The sequence below is a fragment of the Periplaneta americana genome, chromosome 2 (assembly GCF_040183065.1).
Source record: "Periplaneta americana isolate PAMFEO1 chromosome 2, P.americana_PAMFEO1_priV1, whole genome shotgun sequence".
In the NCBI taxonomy this organism is placed as follows: Eukaryota; Metazoa; Arthropoda; class Insecta; order Blattodea; family Blattidae; genus Periplaneta; species Periplaneta americana.
Window position 1 is genome coordinate 172,587,068 of NC_091118.1, and position 14,654 is coordinate 172,601,721.

Genomic DNA, 14,654 nt, shown 5'->3' on the forward strand with positions numbered 1-14,654 from the left:
ATTATCGTTTTATAACGATATGAATAATAATAATTATTATTGTATCTCCAATGGGGGTTAGCCCTATTTTACATATGTATGTTAGGGCTATAGCTTTATACACAAAAAGATAAGCATAAACAATCCGTAAATTAGGCATTGCGATTGCAAAACAAATATCAGTTATCAATTTGAAACATACAAAAACATTAACAACACACATACGTAACACTTCTATAACACAAATATGCAGCTTTCCGTACCATACATCATAAATTAATACACAATAGTCACACAAACACAATCAAACTATAATTACGACATTGCGACGACATCAAGCATACCATAACTGACTCACATACATAACAAATCAAGCATCCATTAAAACACATACACTTCAACATAGTAACCACACTTTTAAAAGTTACAAATTTGGCTCCAAGAAGAATAAATAGGACACTGTTACTAATTACTATTCTTCTACATTTTCTTAAATACATCTCTAATAAATCTGTGAAATTCCGATATGAATAATATTCACGTTTTTTATATTGTTATCGTTCTTTAGCGATATAAATAATATTCAAGTTATCATTTATAATTTGTTTTCCTTCATTAGCATTATAAAATAATTTTCAAGTTATTTATATTGTTATTGTTCTTTCGCAATATAAATAATCTGTATTTTATGTAAGTAATTATTATAACACAAATAACCATCTTTCTTTGTAAAATAGGTTATTTTATTTAGATAATTAAATACGTATTATATAATATCTTATATTAATGAAACAAACCGATATTTATCATTTATATTCTGTTATCGTTCTTTAGTGATACTTTATAAATAATATTCAAGTTATTTATATTGTAATCGTTCTTTAGCGATATAAATAACATAAATTTAATATTAGGTTTGGAAAAATCCAGTTCCATAATACTGGTATTAGTTTTTCTTTTTGTAATATTACATTATACTATCTCGAACCACAATAAAATGAAAAGGAGTAACGAGGAATTGAACCTGAGACGTTGATATCTAAATTCCGACGTTCGTCCGCTGAGCTACGAGGGCAAAAGTGTGGAATCATTTTCGGAAAAATTGGCCCAATCACACTCTAAGATTTTCTGATGATTCGTAGAAGCTAGTCCAGGATGCGGGGGGCAAAGGCTAATTGAGATTTTCCGGTCTCTGATCGGGTCAAACATCCTGATAGAATTAATATTTAACCCTTGCCGTGACTTTCGGTGAAGTCCGGAGGGCCCAATTAGTCAAATCCACTCTACTCATCTCCACGCGTTCACACCTGTGGAGTAACGGTCTGCGCGTCTGGCCGCGAAACCAGGTGGCCCGGGTTCGAATCCCGGTCGGGGCAAGTTACCTGGTTGAGGTTTTTTCCGGGGTTTTCCCTCAACCCAACAGGAGCAAATGCTGGGTAACTTTCGGTGCTGGACCCCGGACTCATTTCACCGGCATTATCACCTTCATATCATTCAGACGCTAAATAACCTAGATGTTGATACAGCGTCGTAAAATAACCCAATAAAATAAAAATAAAAAATCTCCACGCTTGGCCCCCTGGAATTTAATAAGATGCGAAAGAGATTGTGGTGTGCGGAAAACAACGGGATGTTATCGCATTTAGGCCTATTCTTCCCAAGAAAAACTGCAAACATGAACAAAGGAAGCTTTTAATAGAAGAAGAAGGAACTTCTGTGGACCTCTGGAAAAAGAACTAAGGAAGAGACAGGTGAAGTGCTTTGTGTGGAGTGTGGTATTGTATGGAGAAGGAACATGGACATTACGACGAAATGAAGAGAAATGAATTGAAGCATTTGAAATGTGGATGTGAAGAAGAACGGTGCGTGTGAATGGTTAGACAGAATAAGAAATAAAATTGTGTTTGAAAAAGTGAGTGAAGAAAGAATGATGCTGAAACTGATTAGAAAGAGAAAAAGGAATTGGTTGGGTCTGAATAATAGACAACATTAGGATATGTGGATCATATGAGGAGACTAAGAGGAAGGCAGAAAATAGGAAAGATTGGAGATTGCTGGGTTTGCAATGAAAGACCTGCCCATGGACAGAACACTTATGTATGTATGTTCAGAATGCCTGGAATATCGTGTCTAAGAACAGTCGCTATCTGCAAAGACTAGTCAATTCCATGCCCACTCGACTGCAAGATGATCGAGATAAGAGGAAGATAGACTAAATATTGAATTGTGGCTTTTTGTTTTGTTTTTTGAACGCTTAATTGTTTGAATGTTTTAAGGCCGACGCCAGTAAATTTGTTTTGTTTATGCTACGAAAGATATTTTTATTGAGAATAAAATCTTTTTTCTTTCCATTTCCAGCCACAATATCATAATGATAAAGTCATGGCATAATATATTAATGAACCTGATGTTAATTACTAAAATAATCGTAAAAGAGAAAGGAGCCATTATGTATAGTTTGTCTCTCTCAAAAACGGAACAAAAAAGAACATAAAAAGCACGAGGTTGTAATCGAACGCAGGACCTCATGAATAAGAGACCTGAACGCTACCATTACGCTATCGAATAACACACAGAATTATAACTGTAGATATCAGGCAACGTGATCCAACAACATGTAACGTCGCCTGTCTCTGAATTGTAGCGAAGATACCCGAAGGGAACTTTGTTTCAGGAGAGCGGCCACTTTTTCTTTTGACAGCTGTACATGCTCTTACGCTTTGACACTGAGCTAAGAAAATCATTGTTATTTATGTATAATCAGAGAGGCTTAGAAAGGATTGGATATGACATGCCTTTTACACTTTAAAAAGGTGGCCAGGAATACATTTTAACCGATATCTGAACAGAGATCTATAAAAAGGAGTAAAACAACAACAAAACAACAATAATAATACCAATAATAATAGGCCTAATAATAATAATAATAATAATAATAATAATAATAATAATAATAATAATAATAATAATTTTTACTTGGTTATTTAACGACGCTATATCAACTACGAGGTTATTTAGCGTCGATGGGATTGGTGATAGCGAGATAATATTTGGCGAGATGAGACCGAGGATTCTCCAGAGATTATCTGACATTTGTCTCACAATTGGGAAAAATCACCTAGGCACAACCTATCATCCCTAAAAAATTCGGTACTTATTTCTGAAACACACTGTATAATGAATTGTGATGTAAAATCTCTTTACACATTAAAACGGAATTTATACAGACATAATTACGAATGTCTAATCAATAGTGTGTGGTAATGATTTAAAAGCTTTTGAACCTAAAAAGGTAATTTTATAGATACCAGTAACTAATATGAAGGTGAACAAATAAGTTTGCAGATGTATTTTGACCTTTTAAAAGGGAGATTAGAAAGACATATTTATGGTTTTTACTGAGAGATGTTTAGAAAGAACTGTATATACATTTTTCGCTTCAAAACTGTGCTTAGAAAGACATTCCTACAGATGTATATAATGTCAGACGTAGCCTACAAAAAAAAAAAAAAAAAAAAAGGATTGCACAGGCTTCTTATTCATTACAACAGAGTTCAGGGAAACGGTTGTAGGGACATTTAATTAGCTATGTTTAGAAAGATTTGCACAAGTTCATTACTGTATCGCACGTAGATTATAAAGACGAATTTACGAATGTCTAATTGGATATGTAGCCTATATAATGGATTTCACGTGCTCTAGGTTTTAAAATATTTTTAACGGTATCTAACCGAGACATATATAAAGGACTGCACCTGTTTTTGCTGTTACTATCAGATTCAAGAGCAGGCATACTTTACGTAATTAAACTTCAGGAAGAAAACTTTACAGTGGAAATCTTCCCGTTGTAATATAAAGGAAATTTAACAGCTTACTCTTTGGCTAAAAGGGACTGAAATTTTACAACTATCGAAAAACGGACATCCATTTTATTCTGTAAAACAACTAATCAAAAGTAAATTCAGATCTGCCCAATAACAATAAAGTTCGGATGAAACAAAAGATAATCAACTAATCCGAGATAATCCGGCAAGGACCACGTAAATCTGCTGTTGCGATGTTCAGGTTGATAACAGGCCATGAATGTTTGGCAAACCACCTGCACAGGATAGAAAGTTTCGATACGTTTGCCCGTATACTTATTATGTGATGCAAATGAAGAGATGAACATGGAACACAACAAAAGATGCGCAGCATTGCTGCAAGAAAATTACATCATACAAAAATATTGAGGTGCAAGACGGGGAATGGCTACTTTGTCTTCAAGTGCCTACACATTGAACAAAAAAATACATAGGGTAAAAGAGTCGGGCATGTTGGACACTCTGTACTTTAACGTGTTACCTCGCCACTTGTGGGCACCACATTCTGCTAGAAGTCAATGACGGAAGTAGTCCCACTCATGGCTACTTCCGTCATTGACTTCTAGCAGAATGTGGTGCCCACAAGTGGCGAGGTAACACGTTAAAGTACAAAGTGTCCAACATACCCGACTGTCCAACAGACCCTAATTTACCCTATATATATATTTTCTTATTTATTTATTTACTTGTTTATTTATTTGTTTATTTATTTGTTTACTTATTTATTTATTTATTTATTACTTATTTACTTATGTATTTGTTTATTTACTTGTTCATTTATTTATTTGTTTATTTATTTATTTACTTATTTACTTATTTATTTATTTACTTACTTATTTATTTATTTATTTATTATTTACTTATTTATTTATTTAATTATTTATTTATTTACTTATTTATTTATTTACTTGTTTATTTATTTATTAATTTATTAATTTATTTATTTATTTCCATTTGTCCAATTAATCTGTTGCTGGACCCTTGAAATTGGAATATAATGGAATGAAATTTCGAGAGGAAGGCACTACGACCCAGCACTGCGACCTTCAAAGATAAATTGCGTTAACCCTCAAGCTAGGCGCATTCCCAAACTACACTGGTTTGCTGTGTACCCAGGTTTGGAGCAGGCAACCTTCCTCGTCCCTAGGCCAGCCCCCTTCTTTGCATCACTATGGAATAATATCGAATGATGAGAGAATGTAAAGATGTTGACCAGCGAATAGGGATTATAAAGAATGGACACTTCGCGTCGGTACCTTTGATGTAGCCGGACTGATTTCAATGACCTTCAAGCCAGCTAAAGCGTGAGATTCTGCTTTCTCCCTAGAGTTGGCGCTGACATCACACCAGCTAGCAGTCGACACAGCGGAAATATAACACATATAATTAATACATCTAGGTACATTATGTACTTACTTACTTACTGGCTTTTAAGGAACCCGGAGGTTCATTGCCGCCCTCACATAAGCCCGCCATTGGTCCCTATCCTGAGCAAGATTAATCCATTCTCTATCATCATATCCCATCTCCCTCAAATCCATTTTAATATTATCTTCCCATCTGCGTCTCGGCCTCCCTAAAGGCCTTTTTCCCTCCGGCCTCTCAACTAATACTCTATATGCATTTCTGGATTCGCCCATACGTGCTACATGTCCTGCCCATCTCAAACGTCTGGATTTAATGTTCCTAATTATGTCAGGTGAAGAATACAATGCGTGCAGTTCTATGTTGTGTAACTTTCTCCATTCTCCTGTAACTTCAAATAAAATAAATTGGATCCATAAAATAATAAATCCGTCATTAACTGTAATGTCTAGACTCTTAGAGTTCCTTTATAATGAGAGTTGAGACGTTGACCCCAACAACAATTAAAATATGTAATGATTTGATAGCGCTGAAAATGGAAAAAACAAAACTCTTACGAGAAGTAAAACCATATACCTATATTATATTATATACAAATATTAAACGAATTCGATACTTAATTTTATAATTTATTATATTATTTTATAATATAATTTATTATATCTTAAATATAAAATATTATTATCACAACTAGTTTGTCACTGAGAAATAAGGAAAAGCTGTTAACTTGAATTTATTTGAAGCAAAGCGTTACTGGATTATGCAATAACGTAGGCGAAGTTTGGATCCTGTGCCTCAGTTCTATTCTCAATTATTATCTTAGCGTATGCTCGATTACACTAACCTCTAGCGCTTGAAAGTGGAACTAAACGCTGCGCACAGAGAAACAAAACACAGGAAAATTCGCTCAGTGTCCATTCTTTATAATCCCTATTCGCTGTGTTGACGAAGTGATGTAGATGTCTAATATGGGGAAACGGGAGAATTCCAAGGAAACCCCAACTGTGAACTAGTCCCCACAATGGCACCATGGATTTTTCGATGGAAGATCTCAGGTTGAAGGTCTGAGTACTCAGTTACCACAGGGCTTACATTTCAAATTACTACACCAGAGATCAGTCCAACATACGTACCTTGATATGCACAGTAGTCAGAGGAAATTAATTGCAGAAGAAACATCCCGACGGACGTGTAGGCGAAGCAAAGACACAGCACGGTGCACATGAGGCAATTTCCCTGGAGGTCCCTGAGCTCGGGAACCAGCACATATACAGCAAACGTCAAAAGCAGGAAAACCGCAGATATCAATGTACAGGCGCAGTACAATTTGATCTCTGAAGACAGCTCGAGACTAGAATATTCTTCTGGTGAACAAACTATGGCGACGTCTTTTTCGGTATTGCTGTCATTCTGTACTGTAAGTGTGGTGATGCAGTACCTGGGAAAAGTAGGCACGATATCATTGTAATAGATTAGGGATCGGCAAAAATGTAATCGTGATCACTAGCATTAGTGACGTCGCGGGGGCAACGCAGTAAACTGTCTTTGCTTCACCCCCTCCGTTCCGTCCAATTCCCCTACAACTCCAGTACACAATAGGCCATAGCATGAGGATATGGAAAAAATTATTTTATTAAATTTCCGAGATGCAGCCCTTTTATGTTGTTTCATTTGATAAAATATGAGTGCATACCAAGTTTTTAGGTAATTTGGTGATGTCTTGACCCCCGCCCAATACGACTGACTAATAAGACATTCTTTTCTTATAGTAAAATAATGAGAAAATGTAATATTAAATGTTTCTCTTTTAATACAGTCCATTATACAATAATGTAAATCAAAATATATAGTATTTAACAAATACTGTAATTAAATCTTGCCCTCAGCTATATAATAATCACTATATTTACTGAATTTAAGGTTTGTTAGAGGCTGCAGTTAACATCTTTAATGTCTCTTTTTATAGTTGAGAATTTGTTTGCGATTATATTCAACTGCTTGCAATAAGTATTGTTTTTGAGTTTCGTCATTGGTAACACTAGTTGAGAAGTCTTGAATCACCTTCACGGCCCGTTCAGATCATTCACCACTTTGGCATGCCTTACGTATGCCTGAGCTTCTTGATAATTGGGATCAAGATGTCATTGGCTAACGGATTTTCCAAGCCATTGGACCTCAGCGCCGATGCTGTGAAACAAGAACCACGATTTAGAGCCAATAAGAGATGAGAGTTTCGTACTGTGGTTCAGGATTGGAAATGTTGGAATGCCCCTCTCAAATTCTTTGGGTCTCAGAAATCGAAATAATGTCCGAGAAATTTTCTGGCGTTCCGAATCAGTAACTCTGTTTGAAAATAGGGAGAACACTGCACACTCTTTGGTTAAACACCACAAGTGTCTTTCCATGGCTTGTATGGCTGCATTAGCAACTTGAAGATCGTGCTTGCAGTATTTGATGAAGTCATGCCACAGCTTCAGATCATTGTAGACTGCATCGGCACCATTGGATGAAGAGAGACATTTTTCAACATAGAAGAGTGCATTGAATTTGCATAGTGCTTCTAATTTATCGATCATGATCTTGTCATATCCTGCTTGAGCACTGAAAGCAAACATCTTTGCTAGATACAAAATGGATGGCATCCATTGAGCATTGTGAGCTGCTCCAGGTTTTAGCCAGTGTATTCCCGTTCAGGTGTTTCTCCCAGAATTAACATCAGCTCAGCACACTCCCGATAATCAGCACGAGGTAATGTTATTTCTATTTGGGGTGGAAGTGATTGAATATTGTATTTTTCATTATGAGTTTGTGGCCTGTCCTTGATTTGTATGGTCTTAAAATTTTCTTCTCTATTGATAGTTTTCCAAATAGAGCCCCTGAATTGAATAAAATTGTCATTTTCAGGACCTGATGTTTCACCAAACAATGTCTTGTGAACTGAACACAAGATTCTCTCAAAAACGTGATGTCGACAAGCAAACATAAACAATTTTTTGTCCAGTAATTTTTCGAGCTGTACACATGCTCTGATTTTCCATCCTGAGTTTGAAGCCGTAGTGTCAAAAACGAGGGATCTCACGTTATCAGAGAGCTCCCATTCATTTGTAAGACTAAAAGTAGCTCTTGCATATTAGATACTAGTACCGCTAGTCTTTCTATATTTTCTCTTTTACTGAGATTTTGTTTGGAATGTCCAGCTGTCATAGGCATCGTAGGAATACAAGACAGTTCCCAAAATTCTTCTATCTTCAAAATAACATATTTAATAACATCATCTCTCTTTTTATTTTATTGGGTTATTTTACGACGCTGTATCAACATCTAGGTTATTTTAGCGTCTGAATGATATGAAGGTGATAATGCCGGTGAAATGAGTCCGAAAGTTACCCAGCATTTGCTCGTATTGGGTTGAGGGAAAACCCCGGAAAAAAACCTCAACCAGGTAACTTGTCCCGACCGGGATTCGAACCCGGGCCACCTGGTTTCGCAGCCAGACGCGCTGACCGTTACTCCACGGGTGTGGACTCATCTCTCTTATCTTTCTACATTGGTCCATAATTAAGAAAAACAAAGAAACAAAGCACATCCACGTTGAAAGGCAGTTGAGATCCTTCTTTTGGTGTCAAATCTTGTAGTAAATTTCCTATGAGCCACGTTTTTTGGACCTTTTCCATCATCTTTTCTAAGTCCTGGGCGATTTGGTGTGAATAAAAGGGGTCAAATCATTCCTTCATATGACTGCTTTTCCATAGCTTCACTCATTGTTAGTTACAACTTGTAGGCTAAAGGAGAAAGGAAATCAGTTTTTACCTTATAGCAAAAGTTATTATTTAGGTGGGCGGGGGTCAAAATATGACCTAAACACCTGAAAATATGTACACAAGTATGCTTCAATAATTGTAATAACATGGCGGGGGCGCACTTAGGAAATTTAAGAAAAAAGTTTTTGCAATGTCCTAGTACACAAGCATCTATCAGTGGCGGGTTACCTGCTTAGATTTAGATTGCTTTTTTCTCAAAATCTACGTCTGTTCGGAAACGTGAGTTTAAGAAAGAATGTGAGGAACAGTATTTGTGACAATGTAGACGCCTCTTGTGTTCTAAAATTCTAATAGACAATTTATAAATCAAACATCGAGCGACATTATGATACATGTTATAAGATTATCAAGATATCATAGGTAAGCATGAACATATCCAAAACGGAAATGTATACAGTAGAAAATAAGGATAAAAATAAATTTCTTTTCGTAGGGCTGAACGCGGCGAAGTAATTAAAACATTAAAAAAAAAACTAAATTCAAATAGGATAAACATTGGTAATTCTGTGGCAGTGGTTATTTCGTGATACTTTTTCTTTGCTCTTTCGTGAACTAACCAATGGTGTTACGAGATTCAAATTTCCTCCAAGGGATTCCATATGTTGTCCGGTTTCCAGAAACATACAGCTACACTTTGTGTGACTCTTGTAGCTGCTTCAGTGAGCTTTTATGTTTGGAGAGAGCAAGTTAGCGTCGACTTCTCAGGAGTACAAATCTTGTGGATGTTTGTAATTACATTACAGACTTATTACTAAAGGTAAGCATATTATATTTGGTATAATGATTTATTATATCTTAATGAAATTTTAGGAAATGTTTTTGGAATTTTAGATACAGCTGTAGTCGCCATATAGGCTTAGCTTTACTGATAGAAATCTTAGCTGTGTGAGGCGAAATTTTGTTGAGCATTAAGCGTTACATTTTATACTATTTTAAAAATTGTATTACAATATGAATTTTAGAAATCTGAAGATAAGATGTGATACCAAAAAAGAAAAGGGGGACGCAGTGGGTTCAGTGTAACTTCTGTTTGATTTGTTATCATGCTAAGTGCCAATGATAAATGCTAGATGACTTTCTTGCAAGAATTGTGACAGAAGATGAAACATGGCTCCACCATCTTGGACCGGAGACAGAGGCAGACATGGAGTGGCATCATGCAAATTCACCAAAGAAATAGAAATTCAAAAGTGCACCTTCGGCAGAAAAAGTTATGGCTACTGTGTTTTTCGATTCAGAAGGACTCTTGCTTGTGGACATCATGCCACACGGAACCACCATTAATTCTGACGCGTATGTGGCAACTCTCAAGAAACTTCAAGCTCGACTGAGTCGTGTTCGACGACATCGGGAGAAGCAGGATGTTCTGCTATTGCACGACAACGCACAGCCATATGTCAGTCATAAGATCACAGACCAGATCAGAAAATTCGGATAGACAGCACTGAAACATCCGTCTTACAGTCCTGACCTGGCACCGTGCGATTACCATCTCTTTGGTAAACTGAAGGATCCCTTCGCGGAACGAGGTTAGAAGATGACTCCCGTGTGCACGCTGCTAAATAGTGACTCAGACTTTTGGAGTTACCCTAGTAATATAGGCTATAGTAAAGTCCGTAATAAAAGTGTTCACCCTTTCAGGGCACAGAAGATCCCTTTTCAATTTCAATTTTTACTTTGATTTCGTTCTTATTATGTGTTGATATGTATTTCTATGTTTTCTTGCTATGAATATTAGACGGAATTACTATGTTTGAAGTCTCGTAAAAATAAATGAGAATTTCATTTGACTTTAATGAATTTTTCCACAACTCTTCTACCTCTCACGAAATTATCAATGTAATATCACGAAATAACCAAGGTTATCACGAAATAACCAACCTTTTAGCTTAAGTTGTAAAAGTGGTGTTTGACACTTGTTCAAGAACGTGTCCAATCTTTTATGTCTCCAGATTTGTACAGCAAATTATCGTCTTTTAGATGAAAAAATCGGAATAAGGATATGTTTACACATTTCCATTTAAAATTAATTTTCATGAAATTATCACGAAATTATCAATGTTTACCCTAGTAGTTCCGGTACTAAAATGTGATAAAACAAGATATAGGTAAATCAAAGGATAACTCCATGCAAATTATGTTAATGCTTTGGAAACTGCAAAATCATTGAAACGATATAATGATGGAGTGATCATTAAAACATGTCTGAATAAAGTTGCTAACATTATTTGTCCCGAATAATCTGATGTTTTTAACAGAATGAAATTATCCGTACGGACAATACAAAGCAGGGTAAGGGATAATGAAACACTAGCTGAACGAGAAATAAAATCAAAGATAAATCATACTGTGATCTAATCTCTCGTTTTAAGTGGAAAAACAGATATTGACACAGTATAACTGGTAATGTTCGCTCGCGGAGTTACAACTACAATATGAACAATAAAATTACAATTAATATTAAATTTACAGTTACAATTACTGACCAAGTGCCTATTAAGTTCGCGTTTGAATTCAATTTTATTTCGACAGTCCCTGATGCTAGCAGATAGCGAAGTCCAGAGTCTTGGTAGGGTTATTTTGAAAGAGGATGAGTATGAGGAAGTGCGATGGGATGGTATTGTTTGTATTGTTTCATGGCGATAGCGTGTGTTCAGATTATGGTGGGAAGAAAGGTAAGTGAAGTCAGACGACAAGTACGAAGAAATAGAAGAGTTCAGTATTTCGAAGAGAGGGAGAAGTGAATGTAAAGTTCTCTTCTTATCTAGTTTAAGCCAATCTATTGTTTCCAGGGATGGGGTAATATGATCATATTTGCGAACATTGCTTACAAAACGTACACACAAATTACGAGCACGTTGAAGTTTCGTTTTGTTGTCGCTGGAAAGGTCAGTCAGTAAAATGTCAGCAAAGTCAAAATAGGGAAATACAAGCGTTTGCACAAGGGACTTTTTTAAACAAGAGGAAAGATGAATAATTTTATCCTTTTTAGCACATGAATAATAGAATATACTTTTATGCACGTTTCTGTATACACAACTGAAAAATACTTAGGTCTACAGAAGATACGAAAAATTCCTTAATATCATAAAATGAGTTTTCTAATACCCAGAGTTGCAAGATGGTTTTAAATCTGTTAAGATATATACAGGGACAGCATTTTATTTTTACTAGCATTTTTAATATTAACCTGGCTATACCTTTAGAGAACCGAAAACACAGTTTGCTACCCCTTCCACGACTGGAGTTCGATGATACTGGCGTGAAACACTAAGGGTGCTATTCATAGACATTTCGCAGCACGCGCTAAGAGCGTACTAAACTAGCCCCGGCTATCCACTAGTTACTAGTACAGAATTCAAATCATATCCTATCCCTAACACGGTTTATGAATACGAAAAACGCTGATAATCCACCGAAAGCCCGCGCTAAAAATGTCTATGAATACGGCCCAAAGAAATCAGTTTATTAGGTATAGGAGGGAAGAAAAGTAGTTCATCCATTTACGTAAACTAGGAAATATCGCAATTTTGAGTTCGATAATTTTCATTAGGTTTTTGTTTAATCAAAATACAGTACTGTATTAAGAATAAGTGTTTTTGCTCACGAACTGAGTTATCCATGCGAACGTATTCATTATGCAGTGTATATTATACTGTCTACAGCACATTAGCGTACAATACAGAGGAAGAAGTTAAACATTAAAAAGTAATCATAATATGAATATTTAAACAATTTTTTGAAAATGGTGGCCGTTCATTTCGATACAGGATTCAGTTCTTTTGTGCATATTATCGCACTATAGACTATTGCATCTAATTCCAATTGCCAGTTTCGTCCTTCTTACTAGTAACTCATGTTGAAATAATTCTGTACCTACTCTATAAAAGAGTATCTTACATACTGTAAATTCAATCTTCACTTCTGCCCTACCCGCACAGATAAAATTACTCAGACATGCTATCTACTGTCCGTCCAAATGGTTATGCCACAGGATCGTAGAAAGGGGGAAATCACGTGAGAGTTAATTACTTAACGAGGCCCTTTTATTTAAGCTATTTTAAACAGTTGTATAATATTACGTAAACGTCCAATTCCTAACAGATATTAATGTTTTCAGAAAAGAGCTAAGACAGCCCAGCTTTTACAGAGGGGCGAGCAGAAGCATGTGGGGGAAAATCGGGATGCGACGTAAGCAAACGGACAGTACCTGTGCGAAAATATGATTCAATATTGAAAGCTCTTTCGTCACTGGAAAACGCGAACATATTTCTGGAACGTACTATACTCACTAACTCAGTGCTGTTTACTATATGCGATCTTGGTTCTGTACGGAGGACAGTTGGAACTTCATTAGTAGAGGGGGTGGGAGTGAAGTACATTAAAAAACTCAGGTACAATAAAAATTGAAGTAAAAATAAAATGATGTCCCTGTACAACATATGCCTGTTGTCGCAATTTATTGAACGTAGCAGCTGCAACCGAGCTGAAATAATTCTTTGATTTACTCAGTCTAACATTTTGATTCAGAGAGATAATAATTAAATCTTGTGCTGTAACTCGAAGTTCTGATCTATTAAAACTATTGTTGACATTTTTCTTAAGGGAATGTGCTACTGAGTTCTGATGAAACATTTTTGCTTTTACCATTTTTTCTATGACAAATATTATTTTATGTTAAGTTTCATTTCGTTATTCGAATTGTAGGTGAGGTAGCCCCCTCATATGGCTTGAAGACACTTGGGAGAGGGGGTATAGAAATAGAGTCCCATGCTTTCTAGATCTCGGCATTAGAACGAGATGTTTTGGTCGGCACCACGCTCCACCATTACCTAAATATTAATTCTTTTAAAGGACAAAAAAAAAAAAAAAAAAAAATTAAAAACAACTTTGAAGCGGAATTGAACCATTTCCTTTGGTATGATGAAAGTACACATAGTAATGGTGTTTCAAGTAGAAAAAAATCCCTAATTTTTTCACATTTTCCTCCAGTGTGCAAACATGTGCGGGAAGAAGATGCTAACCTAGTCGTGCCTTTAATCAAATAAGAACTTTACTTACTTTCCGGCTGGAATTGTATACACCACAGCGCTGCCCAGTACCAAGGTGTCATCACTGGGTTCTATACGGTATACTTCCGACTTTATAATGTTGAAATGACTTCCAGAGCAGTTGAGTGAGAAGTCAAAGAATGAAGATCTCTCTTCGTGGTTGGCACATCGTCTCTCATGGAATAACAATAAATTGTCGTCTGGACAACACGGACCGGCAGAACTCTCTCTTGACATTATAGCTAATGTGAGGACCAGCAACCATTGCTTGTAAAACTTCTCACGAAGATACACACCCATCTGTGGAACAACATAAAAAATCATATATCACTATATAATTTAGCCAATAATAATAATAATAATAATAATAATAATAATAATAATAATAATAATAATAATAGTCTAATATTTTATTGACCCTGTACATAGTGTGGCCCTTAATTTTGAAATTCTGAATTTTCTTCACGGCATCCTTCAAAATTTTTTCATATGGTACAAATATAAATCGTGCAAAGTTTGAATTCAATTCGACAAAGGTAAGTGGTGGCTTATCTTTTCTGAAGATTAACAGAGGA

At 35.8% G+C, this 14,654-nt stretch overlaps 1 protein-coding gene across 3 annotated transcripts in view; it reads right to left on the reverse strand.

Annotated features, from left to right (window-relative positions):
• Positions 1 to 14,654, reverse strand: part of LOC138694817 (G-protein coupled receptor Mth2-like) — a 148,592-nt gene that overhangs the window by 108,698 nt on the left and 25,240 nt on the right. For all 3 annotated transcript variants that reach the window (XM_069818913.1, XM_069818914.1, XM_069818916.1), the window contains 2 exons: positions 14,090 to 14,379; positions 6,341 to 6,645 (listed from right to left, as the gene is read on the reverse strand). In XM_069818913.1, the coding sequence (XP_069675014.1) occupies positions 6,341 to 6,645; positions 14,090 to 14,379 (595 nt within the window). The remainder of the gene's footprint in view (positions 1 to 6,340; positions 6,646 to 14,089; positions 14,380 to 14,654) is intronic.